General features: G+C 53.2%; 2 protein-coding genes across 8 annotated transcripts; both read right to left on the bottom strand.

Annotated features, from left to right (window-relative positions):
* Nucleotides 1-2,926: 2,926 nt before the first annotated feature.
* On the bottom strand, nt 2,927-7,547 carry Naa10 (N-alpha-acetyltransferase 10, NatA catalytic subunit). Of its 2 annotated transcripts, none has more exons than XM_046452995.2 (8): nt 7,368-7,547; nt 6,839-6,937; nt 6,368-6,426; nt 5,539-5,584; nt 5,326-5,441; nt 5,093-5,137; nt 3,900-3,984; nt 2,927-3,222 (listed from the first exon to the last, which is right to left on the bottom strand). In XM_046452995.2, the coding sequence occupies exons 1-8, from the start codon at nt 7,386-7,388 to the stop codon at nt 2,986-2,988; spliced, it is 708 nt and encodes a 235-aa protein (XP_046308951.1). In that variant the 5' UTR covers nt 7,389-7,547; the 3' UTR covers nt 2,927-2,985. The 2 variants fall into 2 exon arrangements, with proteins under 2 accessions (XP_046308951.1, XP_046308959.1); XM_046453003.2 differs by lacking the exon at nt 7,368-7,547 and adding an exon at nt 7,166-7,294.
* Nucleotides 7,548-7,828: 281 nt separating this feature from the next.
* Nucleotides 7,829-14,533, bottom strand: Renbp (renin binding protein). Of its 6 annotated transcripts, none has more exons than XM_046452952.2 (11): nt 14,392-14,533; nt 14,041-14,150; nt 13,805-13,880; nt 13,572-13,647; nt 13,249-13,421; nt 12,559-12,783; nt 11,894-11,975; nt 11,379-11,554; nt 10,858-10,989; nt 8,057-8,144; nt 7,829-7,975 (listed from the first exon to the last, which is right to left on the bottom strand). In XM_046452952.2, the coding sequence occupies exons 1-11, from the start codon at nt 14,416-14,418 to the stop codon at nt 7,857-7,859; spliced, it is 1,284 nt and encodes a 427-aa protein (XP_046308908.1). In that variant the 5' UTR covers nt 14,419-14,533; the 3' UTR covers nt 7,829-7,856. The 6 variants fall into 6 exon arrangements, with proteins under 6 accessions (XP_046308908.1, XP_046308916.1, XP_046308900.1 ...); XM_046452960.2 differs by having other exon boundaries at nt 14,422-14,533; XM_046452944.2 differs by having other exon boundaries at nt 14,316-14,400.
* Between the last annotated feature and the right edge of the window lie 1,892 nt (nt 14,534-16,425).

The raw sequence follows: 16,425 nt of genomic DNA, 5'->3' as shown, positions 1-16,425 counted from the left end.
AGCCCTTTTTATTATTATTTCTTTTAATTTTGAGACAGGATCTTGCTAAGTTGCTGAGGCTGGTCTCCAACTTTTAAAAATTCTTTTTAGTTATACATGACAGTAGAATCCATTTTGATATAATTATACAAACAGCATATATCTTATTCTAGTTAGGACCCCATTCTTATGGATGTACATGATGGATGGTGGGATTGACTATGATATATTTACATATTTACACAAGAAAATTATTTCCGACTGGCCCCGACCTTGCAATCCTCCTGTTTCAACCTCCTGAGTTCTTGGGGTTACAGAGGGGCATTACCACTCCTGGCTTCAGCCCCTGCTTTGAATCCTTGAGTTGAAAGCAAAAACCAACCAGGCAACCCCTTGAGTCCTGGCTTTTAAGACACTTGTTTGGCATTTAAAGCCCTGAATGAAACTGCACCCTATTGATGGCTCTATCTTTAACTGTACTGTTCCTCTACAAAGAATCCAAAAGCCAAATTATATCACATAAGGTGAGGGCCAGGACTGCAGGACCTTTCTAAGCCCGTTGCATATACATTTGGTACTGAGGGGTGATCGCAGAGCTGATGTAGTTAGGTAAAATGTGAAGGTGGACCAGAGGGAGATTAAACCAATGGTGAAATTGTCACCATATATCCACATGGAAATAAGAGCATGAATTAGGCAATGAGCCCCCGCTTCCCATTCCTCTGTGTCTGTTTTCCAAAAGTTTAATAATGGGGATTCAGAGGTCAAGGTTGTGCATTTTGAATGTGTATGGGTTCATCTCCTGGAGAAGCTTCCCTGGAGTCCACCCCCAGCCACACAGTGAGGAGGCGGGGGACCTGCTTTCCCACCCTGTCTTCCAGCCTCTACTCATCGGCTTAGAAGCGGCCGCTCCCAGGAGGCAGATACTGCAGAGGCAGGAGAAGTACCGGGCCTCTAGGGCCAAGCGGGTCTGTGGTTTCCGTCCTCTCTTTTTCTCCCCCGCTCTGCAAGTCCCACCTCCGCCCAGGAAACCTAACCGCCTGGGGGCGGAGGGGGCGGCCGCGCGCCTCTGGGCCGCTAGAGACGCAGAGCACCAAGGTCTAAGGCATAGTGAAAGGAGAGTTCCGCACCGCGCCGTAGGAGCTACTAGCAGCTCCCTCTCTCTAGCGCTGGGGCGCGGCCGAGACAACGCGCATGCTCGCCCTCTAGTTCGTAATTGGGCCGGCGCCGCCCGACCAATCAGAGCCTGGGAACTTAGCCCACCGCCTGCTTGCGAAGAGACTGACTCAGGCACGGTGGGCGGGACCAGGCGCCACTTCGACCCATACAAAGAGAAGCCTTGAAACTTCAGCCAATTAACGCAGCCTCACCCGAGCCAGCGAGCTAGGGAGAGGCGGCCGCGCGCAGGCGCCCTTCCTGCCTAGGCCCTGCCCAGCTGCGCTCTAGTCACGGTATCTGCAGTTGGTCACGCGCCAGGCGCTAGCCAAAGAGGAGGTTCTGGTTTGGGTGGTGAATTATTCAACCTGACGGGGAAGCAGCGTGCCACCCGCAATAGCGGGACCATTAAGCATAGTGACAGCTCAGGAGTGCGGAGCTCCGCTGGGATGCTGGTGGCCCAGGCAGAGCCGGCTCAGGGACTAGGAGCATCAAACGCTGGCGTTGCAGCCAGGAGGGGCAGGGAGGAAAGATGCGGGAGCTAAAATTAAGGTTAGAGTGAGGCCATGAATTGGCTCATGACTTGTAACAAATATGCCACCTACTAGAAAATGTTAATAGGGAAACAGGGGGAAAGGGGATAGGTACTATCTGATCAGTTTTTCTGTAAAAAACTACAGTGGCACACGTCTGTGATCCCAGCAGCTCCAGCTCAGGAGGCTGGGCAGGAAGATCCAGAGTTCAAAGCCAGCCTTAGGAACTTGACGCTCTCTCTAATAAAATTAATTTTTTTTTGGGGGGGGGTACTGGGGATTGAACCCAGGGCCTTGTGTATGTGAGGCAAGCACTCTACCAACTGAACTATATCCCCAGCCCCTCTAATAAAATATATTTTTTAAATTTGCTGAGGATGTTAAGCACCCCTAAATTCAATCTCCAATACCCCCCCCAAAAAAAAACTATACTGAGGTCTCTTAATTGTTTTCAAATGTAAGCTCATGTTAGGGAGTAGATTCAAGAGGTATCATGGTGGTTGAATAACAGGGCTTGCTATACTTTCACATGGCAGGGGAAGAAGTAATTGAAATAGTTGACAAGGCTTGAAACAACTGGATGGCAGGTTGGGACATGACTCAGATAGGATAGGTGTAGATAAGCCCAATGATCAGTTGGACACAGGCAACTGGCATCTACCAGGTATGAATTGGAGCTGAGCTGCAGTAGCTGGAAGGAAATGTGACTTGAGAAAGGGGTGGCAGAAGTAGTACTGCATACTAAGAATGAGGGGGAGATGCCTTTGAAGCTTAAGGTTGGCTAGCCTAGGCTTGTCCCTCCAAACATTGAATGTGGGAAAACAAGAAAGGCCCTGACAGATCATCTACCTCAGCCCTGGAATGTTAATGAGGACACAGAGGCCTAGCAAGGTAGCAGCAGAGCAGGGCTCCAAAGGCAGAGTGTCTGCTTCCTCACTGGGGATCCTCCTCCCCTGACCCAAAGCTGCTGAAAGCCATGGATCTTGGGAGTCCCATCTCCACACCCCTGAAGAAACCCTTCCCTTTTACTTGGGCTTGGCAGGTTGCTCTAGGTCCAAAGGTTGTAAAGTTTTTATCCCCTGGGCAGAAGCTGGAGAGGCACCCCCCACCAAACTCTGCAAAACACACCACACACACACACTTCCCAAGGCTTCAGCAGCATATACACAAACTGAAACAATAGAGTATTAGCATTGGCCCGTGCAAGGATGACACGCAAACTCGTGAAGTATGCCACACTCAAGAAATAAATCCCCAAGGACCACGGGCTGAGGTTTATTGTGAAAATCTATGGGTGGAGGATGGGCTAGGGCAGGCTCTAGGAGGCCGAGTCAGAGGCCTCTGAGCTGTCCTTGACATCCGTGCTCTCTGTGGTCTCGCTGACCTCGCTGAGATCTTTGCTGTCCCCGCCACTATCCTCAGCAGCCAGGCCTTTCTCCTCACGACAGACCTCTCCTGAGCTTGGAAGCGAATTGCCTTTGCTCTCCACCTTGTTCTCAATGGCACCCAGGACCACGTGCCTGCCCTTTTCTTTCAGCTCCAGATGTCGCCTCAGCTGCCACCAGGAGCCCAGGGAGAAGCATGTAGAAAGAGAGAAGACATAAGACTGTAGTCAACAGGGCAAGGGAAGCCAGGTTCAGTCACTATGGGAGGGGCATAATGAGAGGCCAGAGCAGGAAGCCCAACCGGTGGGGAAGACCTTGCTTGAGTTCTGACTCTGCCCTTCTCTAGGCCTGTTTTCTCACCCATAAAATGAGTGACCGTGCCTCCCTCAAACCAGCCACTGGGAAACCCCCAAGATAACAGTGCCCTTTGAAGAGCCCTGTCCTCTAAGGAGGCATGGCCAGGACCCCAACTTTCTCCACAGCCCAGTTTGGTTTTACCTCTGAGCAGGCAAGTCACAGGTATTCCCTGGTCATCCCATTCCCCCTCTGGAAAGTCTCCCTCTGCACTTCATATCCCTCCTACAGGCTTGTTTCCCAGAAAACAGAATCTTGGATGGATGGCCTCTTCTAGAGCCAGCCAAGGCCAAGGTCCCCACTTGACCACTTAGGAAATGAAGGTAAAAGAGGGGCTCCAACCCCCAGCACTACAGCTGCAAGGACTGGCAACAAAAGTTGGTCTGGCTTCCAGCCTCCTCTGTCTCAGGCGTCCTGATAAGCCACCTTCCCCCAGCAGGACCCACCCCCCTTCACCTCCAGGACTGCTGCGGTGGCCAAGGTGGACTCTTACCTCATCAGCCATCTGGGTGAGGTCCCGCTTCATCGCATATGCATCTTCCCCATCTGCATAGTATTTGGGCTCCACTTCGCTGATCCTGGAGATAGTAAGAAAACCCAAACCTGGGGGCAAATTATCTTGGTCTCCTGGTATCATAGGCTAATGGATAGGTGTCATTTCTCCCTGAAGAATCCTTTTGGAGGCAGAAATCCCAGCAGAAAGGAACTCTTGCCCAAGAGCAGGCAGCACCCACTGCATTGACATCATTCACTACAGTCCTGCCACTGCCGAGCCCAGTCCAGCTACCAAGGTCTGTCTGTGGTTCCTCGTGAGGTTAAACCTGGGTTAGCCCTGTCCTTCCCTACCTGCTCTGCTCCCTGTCACTTACCAAGCACATAGCCAATTCCTCTGCCTAGCAAGAACAATGGGAACTGGGGGCGAGGGGTGCTGTGGCCTCTGTGAGTACTCTTCCCACACATTGTGGCCCCTGCCCAAGCAGCTTAGGGGGAGTGCCTACATTGGGAGGTGTGTATGCACACTCTGGTGGCCCTGCCACTGGAAAGAAAGCTGCACTCATTGGCCTGACCCCAGTCTGACTTTCAAGTACTTTCTGCCACTGTCTACTGAACACGTCCAGGTTCTCTTGCCCATGTTGGGCACATGAAGATTCCCACATCCTGAGCCAACTTGCCCTCATCCACCAGGATGCTCACAGTTCTAGGTCTCTTGGTGCTCTAGCTGGTGGCCCTTCCTTCCTGTGTCATCCTTCCTTCTCCTCTCAAAGATGGTTCCTAGTCACTTGGAGTCCTGCTTTTTCGTCTCTGTTCACGCCTGGGGACCATATCTATCTACTCCCAAACTTGAACAAAGAAGCCTCACATGTTCTTTGCCACAGTGACCTTCACCAACCTTGGCCAGTAGCAAGCTATCCCTCCTCCATCAGCAAGACATGCCAGATCACCCCCCCGCCCCCCGCTATCACAACATGCAGTGAACAGATATGAACAGGCAGGTGCTGTCTCCATGTCAGCAGCACAGAGTATGGAGAAGGACTCCTAGCAATGTCTGGAGTCCACAGCTGCCTGCCTCCCCCTCTTGGTCCCTCCCACATTGTGCCTGAAAGGCAGCTCAGCCCACTTCAACCAACTGGATGGGCCAGACCTGGGACCAGCCCCAGTCCCTCAGAAAAATCTAGATCTACTTACTGAAAGTTGAGGGTGTTGGAATAGAGGTGCAGGGCGGCCCGGTTACTGCAGGGGAATAAGGCACTGCTGAACTTGGCCAGGTAGGCGATGTCCAGGTCCTACCCCTCCCCCTGGTTCCCCCTTCCCACTGATCCTACTTCCCAGATTTCCTCCAAAAGGCTGAGCACCCTAGAACCTGCATCAAAATGTCGTCTCTTCTTCCCCCTCCCCCCATCCCTCAGCTTAGCTTCCACCTCTTCCTGACATGCAGGGAGACGTATTTGGCATTGAAGTTCTCTATCATGGCTCGAGAGGCCTGGTCCATCAGCTTCTGAGCCAGGCCAAGGCGCCTGTGGGAACGTTTCACAGCCTGGTGAGAAGAGGGTGGGTGGGGGAGGGATCTTAGTAAGATCTTAATGTAAGGGCTACCCCAACTACCCCCTGCTTCCTTGGTGGGCCCCACTCACCAGTGAGGTGATATGTCCATGAGGCACATCATCTGGGTCCTCTTCCCTAGAGGAGAAAGGAAAGAGCTAGAAAGGAGCCTGGTGCAGGCACAGCCACCCCCAAGCACCTGTGCACAGTGGGTGTTCAAACTACTTAAGGCTGGTCTTCTAGCACTCCAAGAGCCACGCTGGGGAAGAGCAGCCAGTAGTGCTCCCTGTACCCCACATTGACCAGATATGTGCAGTGTCAACACAATATTGTACCATGATAAAAATATATAAATAAAGGGCTGACAAGCCACAAAAAAGACAGGAAGGAACTTTAACTGCATATCATTAAGTGATAAAAACTCAGTCTGAAGAGTCTACAGACTGTATGATTTCAACTACATGACATTCTGGAAATGGCAAAACTGTGGATCTGGTAAAAAGATCAGTGGCTGTCAGGGGTTAGTGGGGGGGGGGGCGCGGGGGGGCGTTGCAGAGCACAGTAAAACAAGTCCTAGCCATATGTATAAGGCTGGGAGCTCACTGCACAGAAAGAACGGCAAGAATGTAAACTTTGGGCACTTAGTTAACAAAGTATCATTGTTGGTTCCTTACTTACAACAAATGTACCTAATGTAACATGTTAATAATAGAGGAAATGGAGAGTAAGGGATCTTATGGGAAATCTGTACTGATCTGCTTAATTCTTCTCTAAATTTACTGTCCTAAAGAACAGCCTATTTTCTTTTTTAAAACCTACACACATGAGCATCCATGAGACATAGGGACTGTTGGCCTTCCCCTCCAAAGTTTGTCTCCCACAGTCCCAGCACTAGACTTCTCTTCCTCCTTGGTGACTCACATTTTGGCCAGGACATACCCCACAATCTTCCCATTCTCATCCTCAGCAATGTAAGAGAGCTGGTGACAGAGAGGAAAAGGAAGTCAGTACACAACTTCATGTAGGAGCCCAAAGAACCCACAGCCCACCTCCTGCTATGTGCCTGACAGCTGGAAGTTGCTCAAGTGGTGAGTTCTGTGACAGCTTTTGACCTTTGGGGCAAGTCGGACAGTTTTCACCATACCACAGAGTGTCCTGTCTTTGACCCACAAGAGAAGAGACAGAAGGTAGGAATCCTGTCCCCACCCTGCCCCTATTCTACTTCTACGCTCCCTTCAGGCACCTCCTTTTCGTCTGCCCCTGCCCCCTCCAGCTGAGAACACCCCTACCTCAGACGACCACAAAGCCCTCGGGGCTCTTATGGCCTTGCCCACTGGGGCTGCAATTTCCTCGGCCTAGGGTGTCCTACTCCCAAATTCAAACTCTTCCCACCTGGGGCCAGGAGAGGCCATGGTAGAAGTAGTATTTCATCTGGTAGTTCTCAGGCAGGCAGAGGAGGTTGCAGTGCTGCATGTTCATCAGGTCCTCAGGCTGCAGGGGAGGACAGCGGGACGCGATCAGTTTAGGGCTGGGGTGACTAAGTAGGCCTCCGTCAGGTGAGAATCCAGCTCCCTGTCGGTGTTCTCGGCCTCCCCTCCACCGGGGCTGGGCAAGGCTGTGAATATCTGACTGCACAGGGCCTGGTCCACAGCCGCTGGTGCAAAACGCGTCAGTTTCAGGAAAGAGTGAGAGCCTGGAGGTTCCAGGAGTCCACCCTACCGGGTCCTGACATCACGCAAACAGGGGATTCACAGCCCTAAGCCCTGCGTCCCTGACCACCACTGCAGGCTGGTCCAGCTTCACGGTTCCTGCGGCTGCCGGCGCGCAGGGCCACAGGGCCAGGTCCCTCGGGAGCATGCGCAAGCGGCCACCCGGTCCGGCGCCCACGCGGCGCGGACAGTCGCCCGCCCCGGCTCCTCACCCTCGCATTGCGGATGTTCATAACGGCGGCGGGGCTCGCGGGTCCCTGCGGGTCGTGAACGCGCAGTCAGCTGCCACCGCGCTCCGAAGCGATGCAGGGGAGGATGAGGATGGGGCCGGGGCCGGGGCCGGGGCTGGAGCTGAGGAAGGGCTCGCGGGGGCGGCGGCGGAAGAGGCGGTGCGCTCCCAACCGGCCACCGGCCGGAAGTGCGCGGCTGCCGGACCCGCCCTCCTGGCCGCTAGGCCAATGTGTGGGGTGGTTCAGCGCGCGGGGTGGGCCAATCCTCGGGGCGGGCTAGTGTGCGCACAAGCCAATGAACTGAACAGACCAAAGCGCAGGGCGGGAGTGTGGGCGGGGCGAGGCGCCGGCCCGGCGAGGCGGTACCTGCGGGCGGCTGGATGCTGGCTAGACGCAGTGGCCGCCCCCTCCCGCGCACCCATAGACTCGCGCACACCGGCAGGTAGAACAGGCTCAGCTTTATTCCGCGCCTCAGGGGGCGGGGACAGCGGGCGGGGAGCAGGTGGGGGCGGGGACCGAGGCAAGGCGGCTCAGCAGAGCGCCCAGCATCTCCTCGCACATGGCTAGGCACCGCGGCACGTGGAAGCAGCCTGTGGGGAAAGGCGGGTGGGTTAGGAGGGCAGGGGGAGCCGAGTCCACGAGCCCCAGCGGCCCCGCTGTCCCACACTCACCTTTGAAAGGACCCCCCTTAATGGTGAGGGCGACCTTTCCCTCTCGATTTAGATAGCCAAACCACTCCCCATACTCGGGATCTCGAAACTGGAATAACAATGAGACAATGACAGCTAGAGCCGGCAGAACCTGCCTGGATGCCACGGTCTGAGTGCTCGGAATGCTCATCGTACCCGCTGCACCGCTGTGGGCGGGGGGGCGGGTCGGAGCCTCGGTAGACCCCAGGTATCATGCCTCCAGAATTAGTGGTTTTAACCGCTACAAGGCGTCCTGGACAAAGATGAAAGCCGGAGAGTGAAAGGCAGCAGGCCGTCTGCCCCTGTATAACTGGCTAAAGAAGGGTCTGCAGGCGAGGCGCTGAAACTATGAGATGGAATAAAAAGAACCCTACTCTGGAACTATAGTCTACACTCCATAGCTTGATTGCAGTAGTGGTTACACAGGTTTATTACATTGTTATAACTCCTTGAACTGAATCCTTAAAGTTGATACATTTTAGTGTATGTGAATTGTACTTCTGGTCAACCCACTTAAAGAAACTTGAGCCCGTTGTGGTGATGCACACCCATCATCCCAGTGGCAGGCTGAGACAGGAGGATCCCCAGTTCAAACCCAGCCTCCGCAGTGGCGAGGCCCTAAGCAACTCAGGGAAACCCTGTGTCTAAATGAAATACAAAATAGGGCTGGGGATGTGGCTCAGTGGTTGAGTGCCCCTGAGTTCAATCCCCAGTACCAAAAAGGGAAAGAAACTTCATGGGGGCTTGACCTGACAGGAAACTGGTTAACAAGTAATTCCCCTGTTCCCTGATTCAGAGGTCTGTGGTCCAGTAGTTGACTATGCAATCCTACACAGAGATCAGACTCCTGTCCTTGTATAATGGGTTCCAAATGCATCTCATCCTTTTTGTTCCTCTGCCCCTGCCCAGTATTCCACTACTTTCCATACAGGGAACAGCATCTCAGCTAGCTAAGCTGACCCATTCCCCCACTCCTGTCCTGCCTGCACCTCATCCAGCATCTGTCTCAAGGAGGTTTGTCAGTTCCTTACATACTCTCCAGGATAAATATACTACAAGGCCCTAGCCTAGGTCCATTTCTTTTTCCTGATAAGTGGAGACCCTTCTCAGAGGATCATAGAGCAAAACAATGATATTAAACTCTACTATCAAAATGTCCCTTTAGGAGTTAGAGGGTGTAGCTCAGTGCTTGAAGCACTTGACTGGTATGCAGAAGGCTCTGGGTTTGATTTCCATAACTGCAAGAGAAAAGTCCATTTAAATTGTGATCTATGAGTTCATGGCACCTGGTCAACATGGTGCACACCTGCAATCCCAGCAACTCAAGACAGTGAGGCAAGAGGATCTCAAGTTCAAGGCCAGTCTCAACAACTTGGGAAGACCCTGTCTCAAAAAGAAAAGGCACTGGGGTTGTGGCTCAGCAAGAGAGCACTTGCCTAGTACACGCAAGGCCCTGGGTTCGATCCTCAGCACCACATAAAAATAAATAAATAAAATAAAAGTATAAAAGAAAAAATAAAAGACTGGGGATATAACTCTGATAGAGTTCAATCCCCAGTACCAGGGGAGAAAAAGAGTTCATGGTGGGCTGGGGATGTGGCTCAAGCGGTAGCGTGCTCGCCTGGCATGCGTGCGGCCCGGGTTCGATACTCAGCACCACATACCAACAAAGATGTTGTGTCCGCCGAAAACTAAAAATAAATAAATATTTAAAAAAAAAAAAAGAGTTCATGGGAGTTAAAACTAATTCTTATCTATTCATTATTAACTTTTCAGTTATATTGCTCATGTCCCTATTGTTTTATGACTTGATGTGACACAGGAAGATAATGCCCAGCACCACACACAAATAAATAAACAAAAACCAAAAATGTAAGTAAAAACCTTCCTATTGTTTTTCTGTCCAGTTTTTCTTTTCCTTGACCATCCAGATTTTTGTTTTCTGTATTATGTTTCTTAGTGCATACTGATTTACATGTTCATTATGACTTTTGTAACTGTTTAATGTCATCTGTATCTTGTTCAAATGTGTCCTATTTCCTTTTATATTTATAACTGGTGGCCTCTAATCCATGCCCTTTATGAATACATTCAGTATTAAGACAAAGTCACAGGTCTAATGATTCCTACTATTTGGAAAGCCATAACAAGCATGTGAGATACTTGGAGATGCCTCTAACCACAACATAATATAAATAAATCTGGGATTCCCTTGCCTCCAGTCACAATGGCAGCAGTGCAAGATTTCAATTAGAGATCAGTGCACATAAAGTAATTTTTCTCCTAGCTTCCACAGCCCATAGACCCCAGGATAAGAGCCTCTGCTATGGTTCCAGGTTTATCATCAAAGTGATCATGCCTTTGGAAATGCATAACCAATCTTCATTCTTTCCCCACCACTTGGGCCTCTGGGGGACCCCTGACTTGGTTTCCTTACTACTTCATGACTGACTTTTGTTTCTTTGTTTTGTTGCCTCACAGCTCTCAGTATTAAATATCTGTAGCCAGCCCAGACCTCTCCCTCTGAATTACAGACTCAGAAATCCAAACGCAGCTCCACCAGCCTCCTTGTCTCAAGGCTGAGCAGGTCGTTCATGGTCCTGCCAGTCTTCTTATCCAGGTTGAGCCCTGCCTAGACCCTCTTTCCTCATACACACCCTGCCTTGCTCTATCCTCCATAGTCTCAGATCCCTGCCCCTGGAAACTTAGGCACTCCCCATTCTGCTACCTGCCATCTCTGCCACCTACCAGGGGCTTTCAAGGGACAAGGGGGCAGTACTCACCTGGCGGAAGGTGTACTCAGCCACCTGATAGAAGAGGTGTAGCAAGGCAGGGTCCCCACTGTCACTATAACCCATGAGGAAGGCAATCATGGCCTCACTGTGTGGCCACCAGAGCTTCATATCCCACTCCAGCTAAAAGTAGAGCAGAGGCAGGTGGCTGAGAGCCCTGGTCACCTGCATCCCTCTCAGTAGGGCACTCATCACTCATCCTCTGGTCCCAGCTCAGTTTCCATCTGACACTTGGAGTTTAATTGTGAGATATCTCTGGGAGGCTCAGAATGGCCCCTCTGACAGGGACATACCCCAAGAGACCCCTTAAAAGGACAAGTGGAAGGACAGGCTCCCTTTTAGCCCTTGAATCGAAACCCTGTCCCTCTTGTTTAGGTGTCTTTAAGCCCCTTGGACACTGTTCCCACCCATGGTCAGCACAGCCACCCTCAGCAGTCAGAAGGCCACAGCACCAGGGAGCAATTCAAGAAAGCCTTAGAAAGGAGGCTAATCGTGTCCCTGGGAGCGCCAACCTGGGTAGGGCAGAGGTTGTCAGCATCCTGGAAGTAGAAGAGGCCTCCATGCTCAGGGTCCCACCCAGAGTGGAAAGACAACAACAGGAACTTCTCTATGACATGAGCACGAAGTTCAGGATTGCCTTTCCTGAGGGCATGACGAAGCAGGAACCAGCCAGCTTCCAATGCGTGGCCTGGGGAGGGGTGGAGTAAAGCAGCACCAGACCCTCCTCAGGCTTGGGGGGAGGTCAAGCCCCCCCTGGCACTTCCCTTCCTCCCTCCCTAACCCTTAGAGCCTTGTATTCTGCCCCCAAGGGATAGTCTGCTTTTCAGCCTTTCAGGCCTGCCTGAACCCTGCAACCTGGCAACAAGCTCCCCTGACTTATGCTCCTGCTGTCGCCAATGTCCCAGCACCAGAAGACCAGTTCTCTCTCTGCTCCTCTGTAGAGGGTGGCAGAAGGCAACTCCCCTTACCTGAAGCCTCAAGCCTGAGGTTGTCCCTTCCTCAGGCTCAGTCGATTCTGCCCCCTCACCTGGGTTCTGGTGTCTCCCCAAACAACCAGAGAGTTCTTTGCCATCCTCTGACACGTTCTCCAGCACAGCTTGTCCATCCCTCTGCAGGGGAAGGGGCAGGAGAAGCCAACTCTATCATCTAGCTCCCAGCCCCAAGTAACCCCTCCCTCCCACCAGCCTAGTCACCCACTTGATTCACCCCCATAGGCCTCCAGGTTCTAATCCTGGCCACAGGCCTGGGCCTCTTGAAGGGGAAGTGTGAAACATTGAAGGGGACTGACAGGGCAGGCATGGATGCCAGCAGAGGATGGGGTGGGACAAGGGTTAAGTCTGGGTTTCCAGCTCAGGGGCTCTGGCTCCCTTCCTTCAGCCCTTGGCCACACCCAGTTCTCTGCCAAGTGACATGCTTGGGCTCTACCTTCCCAAGGGCTCTGGGCTGCACTTCCCCTAATAAGCCTCCCCAGGTCTGACATTTGGAGTTTAATTGAGATATCTCTGGGAGGCTCAGAATGCCCCTCTAACTGGGATATACCCCAAAAAACCCCTTAAAAGGACAAATGGAAGGACAGGCTCCCTTTTAGCCCTTGAATCAAAACCCTGTCCCTCTTGTCTAGCTGTCTTTAAGGCAGAAGAATCACCCCAGGTAGTGGGAGAGAGTGTGTCATACTGCCCCTCACACACACACCTGGACATGCTGCAGAATCCTCTGGGCACACCAGTCTCCCAGCTCTGCATATTTGCCTGCCAGCTCCTCATCTGCCTCCCCAAGCTGCTCTACCAGGTTGAGTAGCATCATGGGCACTGCCATGGACTCTGCAGCCGGAGTCCCTGGCAACTGGGGCCGACCAAGCCCTGATGAGTCCTCTCGTACCCAGTGGATGATCTGATCCATCATTTCCACTGCTTCATTCTGCAGGAAATGGAGGTGAGAAAAGGAAGGCCCAGGTGAAGGCTGTATTGCCTCTGACTCAGCTGTACTGTCCCCTAGGAACCTGTAGGGTCCTGAGGATTCAGCCCCCTGGTGGGAAGGTTGTGTTCTCTTCTGCACTCCAAGGACACCTTCTTCAGCTCTGCTTTAGTACTAGCCTAGGGGCCTGGGGAGGAGGTGAAGGACCCCTCCCAGCTGCACCCAGGGTGTGGATCAAGCCCTCTCTGCCCCAGGGCCCTGTGGTGATACAGGAGGTGGGGCTCGGAGGTGGGGCTCAGAGGAGAAGAAGACTTGGGCGGAGGGAAAAACCCTTAGATATGATGAAAATACATGCAATAATACAGGGCTGGAGCAGGCCCAGGGCAGGATAGGATTGCATGGGACACATATAGCAGAGTTCTAGGGCACCTCTTCAAGGTGCACCCTTAGATCCATCCTCCCACAGACCTGGTAACGCTCTTCCCCTGTCACCCTCCACAGCTCATTCATGGCCATGGTGTAGAAACACTCGCTGAAGATGGTCCTCTGCACCTTGACAGGGAGGCCACTCTGAGTCAGCACAAAGGCACACTTCTTGTCAGGAGGTGCCACCCGGGCATAACGCAGCAAAAACTCGCCACCTGGTGGTTAGGGAGTTGGCAGGGGAGGACTCAGATGAGGACCTTCACTAGATCCTTTACTGCTTGTAGACGGCTCTAGTAATGCCCCCATGAGCCTTATTGAGTAAACATGGATGAGGCCCCTGGGGAGATGGGGATAAGAGGAGGCACCTGCTTTGGCTGAGTCCAGAAGTTCAGAACGGCGGAAGCGCTGGAACTTGCGGTACAAACGACAATACATCCATACCTGTGGGGGAACAGGGCAAGTAGGGAGTGGCTTGGGTGAGGGGGAGGCCTAGATTTTCCTATTGTGGGAAGAAGACTGTTGAAATGACAGGCCTGTGTGGACTATCAGGAGGGGCCCAGGGGCTCAGTGTGAGCCATAAGGCTGGGAACACTCCTACCTGTCTCCCCTGCAGCCAGACATATTTGAGGTTGTCATACACCTGCCCATCTCGGCCCAGGCATGTGAAAAAGCCCCTGTGGGACACAAAGGGGTTAGTGAGTGGGGAGGAATCTCACACCTCTACACACAGATGCAGGCCAGGCTGGGGCCATTGGATCTGTGAGTTGCCTTTGAGTGAGGTAGAGGCTTGAGAAGGGCAAACACCCTGCTGAGGACACCGGGAGGGCCACGCACCCATGCTCCTGGTCGTGGGAATGCTCCATCCAGAAAGCCACTACTCGGTCCAGCTCCTGCTCCATACGCTCCTTCCAGGCTCGCAGAGTCTCCCACTCCTTTTCCATGTCCTGAAGGGGGACTCAGGGGTTGAAGGCACAGCGACCCAGGAGGATTTCCCAATCCCCCTGGGTCTCAGTTTCCTCAGAGGACTTCAGTGGACCCCAGAGCTCCCTGACTCGTCCCCCCATAGAAGGCGAAGCTCAGACACAGCCTCGGGGCTTCCCCACCACTACCTCTGTGCTGAACTTCTGACCCCACCTCCGCTGGGGCCCTCTAGGACAGCACCTCCCCATCAGTCCCACCACTAGCCTGTTGCACTCGGAGACCCCCGCTCATCACCCTCTCCTCCAGGAAGCCAGACGGAGCTGGTAGCGGTCCCGTGACTGTCACTCAGCTGACCGAGCTGTGCCCCACTCTCCCGCCCCTTCTTCAGGTTCCGCTGGGCCAGGGGGCGGGGCCTGAGGCGGGGCGGGGCCTGAGGCGGGGGCGGGGCCTGAGGCGGGGGGGGCGGGGAGTAGCTCCGCCCCCGTGCTCAGCCCTGAACGACCCTTGGGCCTGCGATGGCTTCTGCTGGGCACCCTCTGCTGGAGATCTTCCTGGTGGGAAATGCTGCATGAGTTGGCAGGACAGTCTGGGACGATAGGGAGGGCAGGAGTGGGGTGGTGGGACTGGGTCTGAATGGAGTGGTGGTCTTGGCAGGTGTGCGTGGCTAGGGTGCAGCAGGAGAGGGGAAAACTGGAATGCCTGAATCCAGAGGCCCTTCTGACCTGTGACCCCACAAGGTAGACAAGTCCTCTATTGAGTTAGTTCTCTAGCCTTCAGCAGTCAGCAATAGGCAACTATTGGTGCTTATTTCCCTCAAGAAATGCTGCTGACAGGCTGGACGGTAACTGTGAACAGAGCAGGCATCCGTCCAGCTTCCTGGGTCTGTCTTTCAGCCACCCAGTCTGTTTGCATTGTTCAGTGACCTACCCCATCAGGTGCTCCAAGGAAAGCTGACTAAACTGTTCTTCACTCTCCCTGCCAATTGGCCAGCCTCACTGCTCAGTAGAATTATGTGGGGAGTGTGTGTGTATGTATTGGGGGAAGGGGGTTCCAGGAGCCAGAATGTCTGGGTTCCCTGGGCCCCTAGTGTGGTTGAGGGAGCTTAGACATTTTCTGGAAGGATGGATTGCAGTCCAGGAGCATACGTAGGTCTCTCTGCCTCATTGATGCAGCTCTGGGAGATGGCCAGCATGGAGAGGTTCCAGTCCTTGAGCATGACGCCGTACTGGGGCTCCTACTGCTCTGTGCTGGCCTTTGGTGTCATGGTGGTTGTTTCCTTCCAGGCTATAGCTACTTAGCTCCTGCCACAGGCTGATTCTCCCAACATCAGTTTCTCTTTGAGGTGCTTGGGAGTAAGCTTGGTCTTGTGGCCAGCAGGTGGCTATCTACTGCAGCTGTTCTATGTTCACATCTCAGCTTTAGATCATGCTTGGGGAACCCTGGCTTTGTACCCAGAGTCTTGTGTCCACTTGTATCATATCAGTTCATGTCTTGCCTCTCTGTACATACTCTCTTCCTGCTCAGCCAAGGGCAGGCCTTGATATATGGAGGGTTCTAGATTTCTATGGGTGGTCTATGCCTTGGCCGCTCCAGAGGTGGAGAACTGGAAGAACTTCTGTCCACAGCCCGGGAGCAGGGCAAGATGGGGCCGTGCTGCCTGTCCCTGCTGTCTCTTCCACAGAGCTGAAAAGTGGTGGGCTCAGACTCAATCCCAGTTTAAGACCAGCACCAAAGACACAACAGGTATGGCCCTTGCCTTCTGGAGTGCAATGCAAGCTGCCGTGAAGCAGGGCAGGGAAGGTGGAGGATGGGTGACCCCACATGTATGGGCTACAGGAGTGGGATAAGAACCCTTGCAACCCTCCCAAGATAAGCATCCACAAGTCCAACAATTACATAGGCCCCTCCCCTTCTGAGGCCAGCTCCACATAGATCCTTCACCCCAGCTAGCTGGTGCTGTCCCATCCCTGGGCATGGGTCTCACAGTTCTCCATCTGAATTGCTTTCCCACCCCTCTCCTGGGCCTCTGCCTGGTGAAGCTGCTCTTCTGAGCTCCTCAAGGTGCACATGCTGGGCTCCAGATTCCACCTAAGGTAAAGAAGACAGCCATGGCCCCTAGTGTCAAGACCAACAGGTTAGGTGGGTAGACATGATGTCCCATGATAGGAGATACTTTAGAACCCAATGGTATGAGCACCAGGGACAGAGCTTCCTGGTAGAGGTCCATTGTATTGGGCCTTCATTTTGTCACCAGCATGCACCAAATGCACATACCTGTGCGCACAGGAGTGCCACAAG

Source organism: Marmota monax, unplaced genomic scaffold, assembly GCF_021218885.2.
Source record: "Marmota monax isolate L192 unplaced genomic scaffold, Marmota_monax_Labrador192_F-V1.1 WCK01_AAM20220418_F8-fsc00142, whole genome shotgun sequence".
Classification (NCBI taxonomy): Eukaryota; Metazoa; Chordata; class Mammalia; order Rodentia; family Sciuridae; genus Marmota; species Marmota monax.
This window is presented reverse-complemented; position numbering and strand designations above follow the sequence as displayed.

Excerpts from the sequence above, each read along its gene's own strand:
- Renbp (XM_046452944.2), bottom strand. The coding sequence starts at position 14,375 with ATGGGGAGGTGCTGTCCTAGAGGGCCCCAGCGGAGGTGGGGTCAGAAG. Across the intron at positions 14,151-14,315 it reads GTCAGAAGTTCAGCACAGAG|GACATGGAAAAGGAGTGGGA; the intron begins GTAGTGGTGGGG and ends GTCCCCCTTCAG. Across the intron at positions 13,648-13,804 it reads TCTGGCTGCAGGGGAGACAG|GTATGGATGTATTGTCGTTT; the intron begins GTAGGAGTGTTC and ends GTTCCCCCACAG.
- Naa10 (XM_046452995.2), bottom strand. The coding sequence starts at position 7,388 with ATGAACATCCGCAATGCGAGG. Across the intron at positions 6,938-7,367 it reads TGAACATCCGCAATGCGAGG|CCTGAGGACCTGATGAACAT; the intron begins GTGAGGAGCCGG and ends CCTCCCCTGCAG. Across the intron at positions 3,223-3,899 it reads TCACCCAGATGGCTGATGAG|CTGAGGCGACATCTGGAGCT; the intron begins GTAAGAGTCCAC and ends TCCTGGTGGCAG.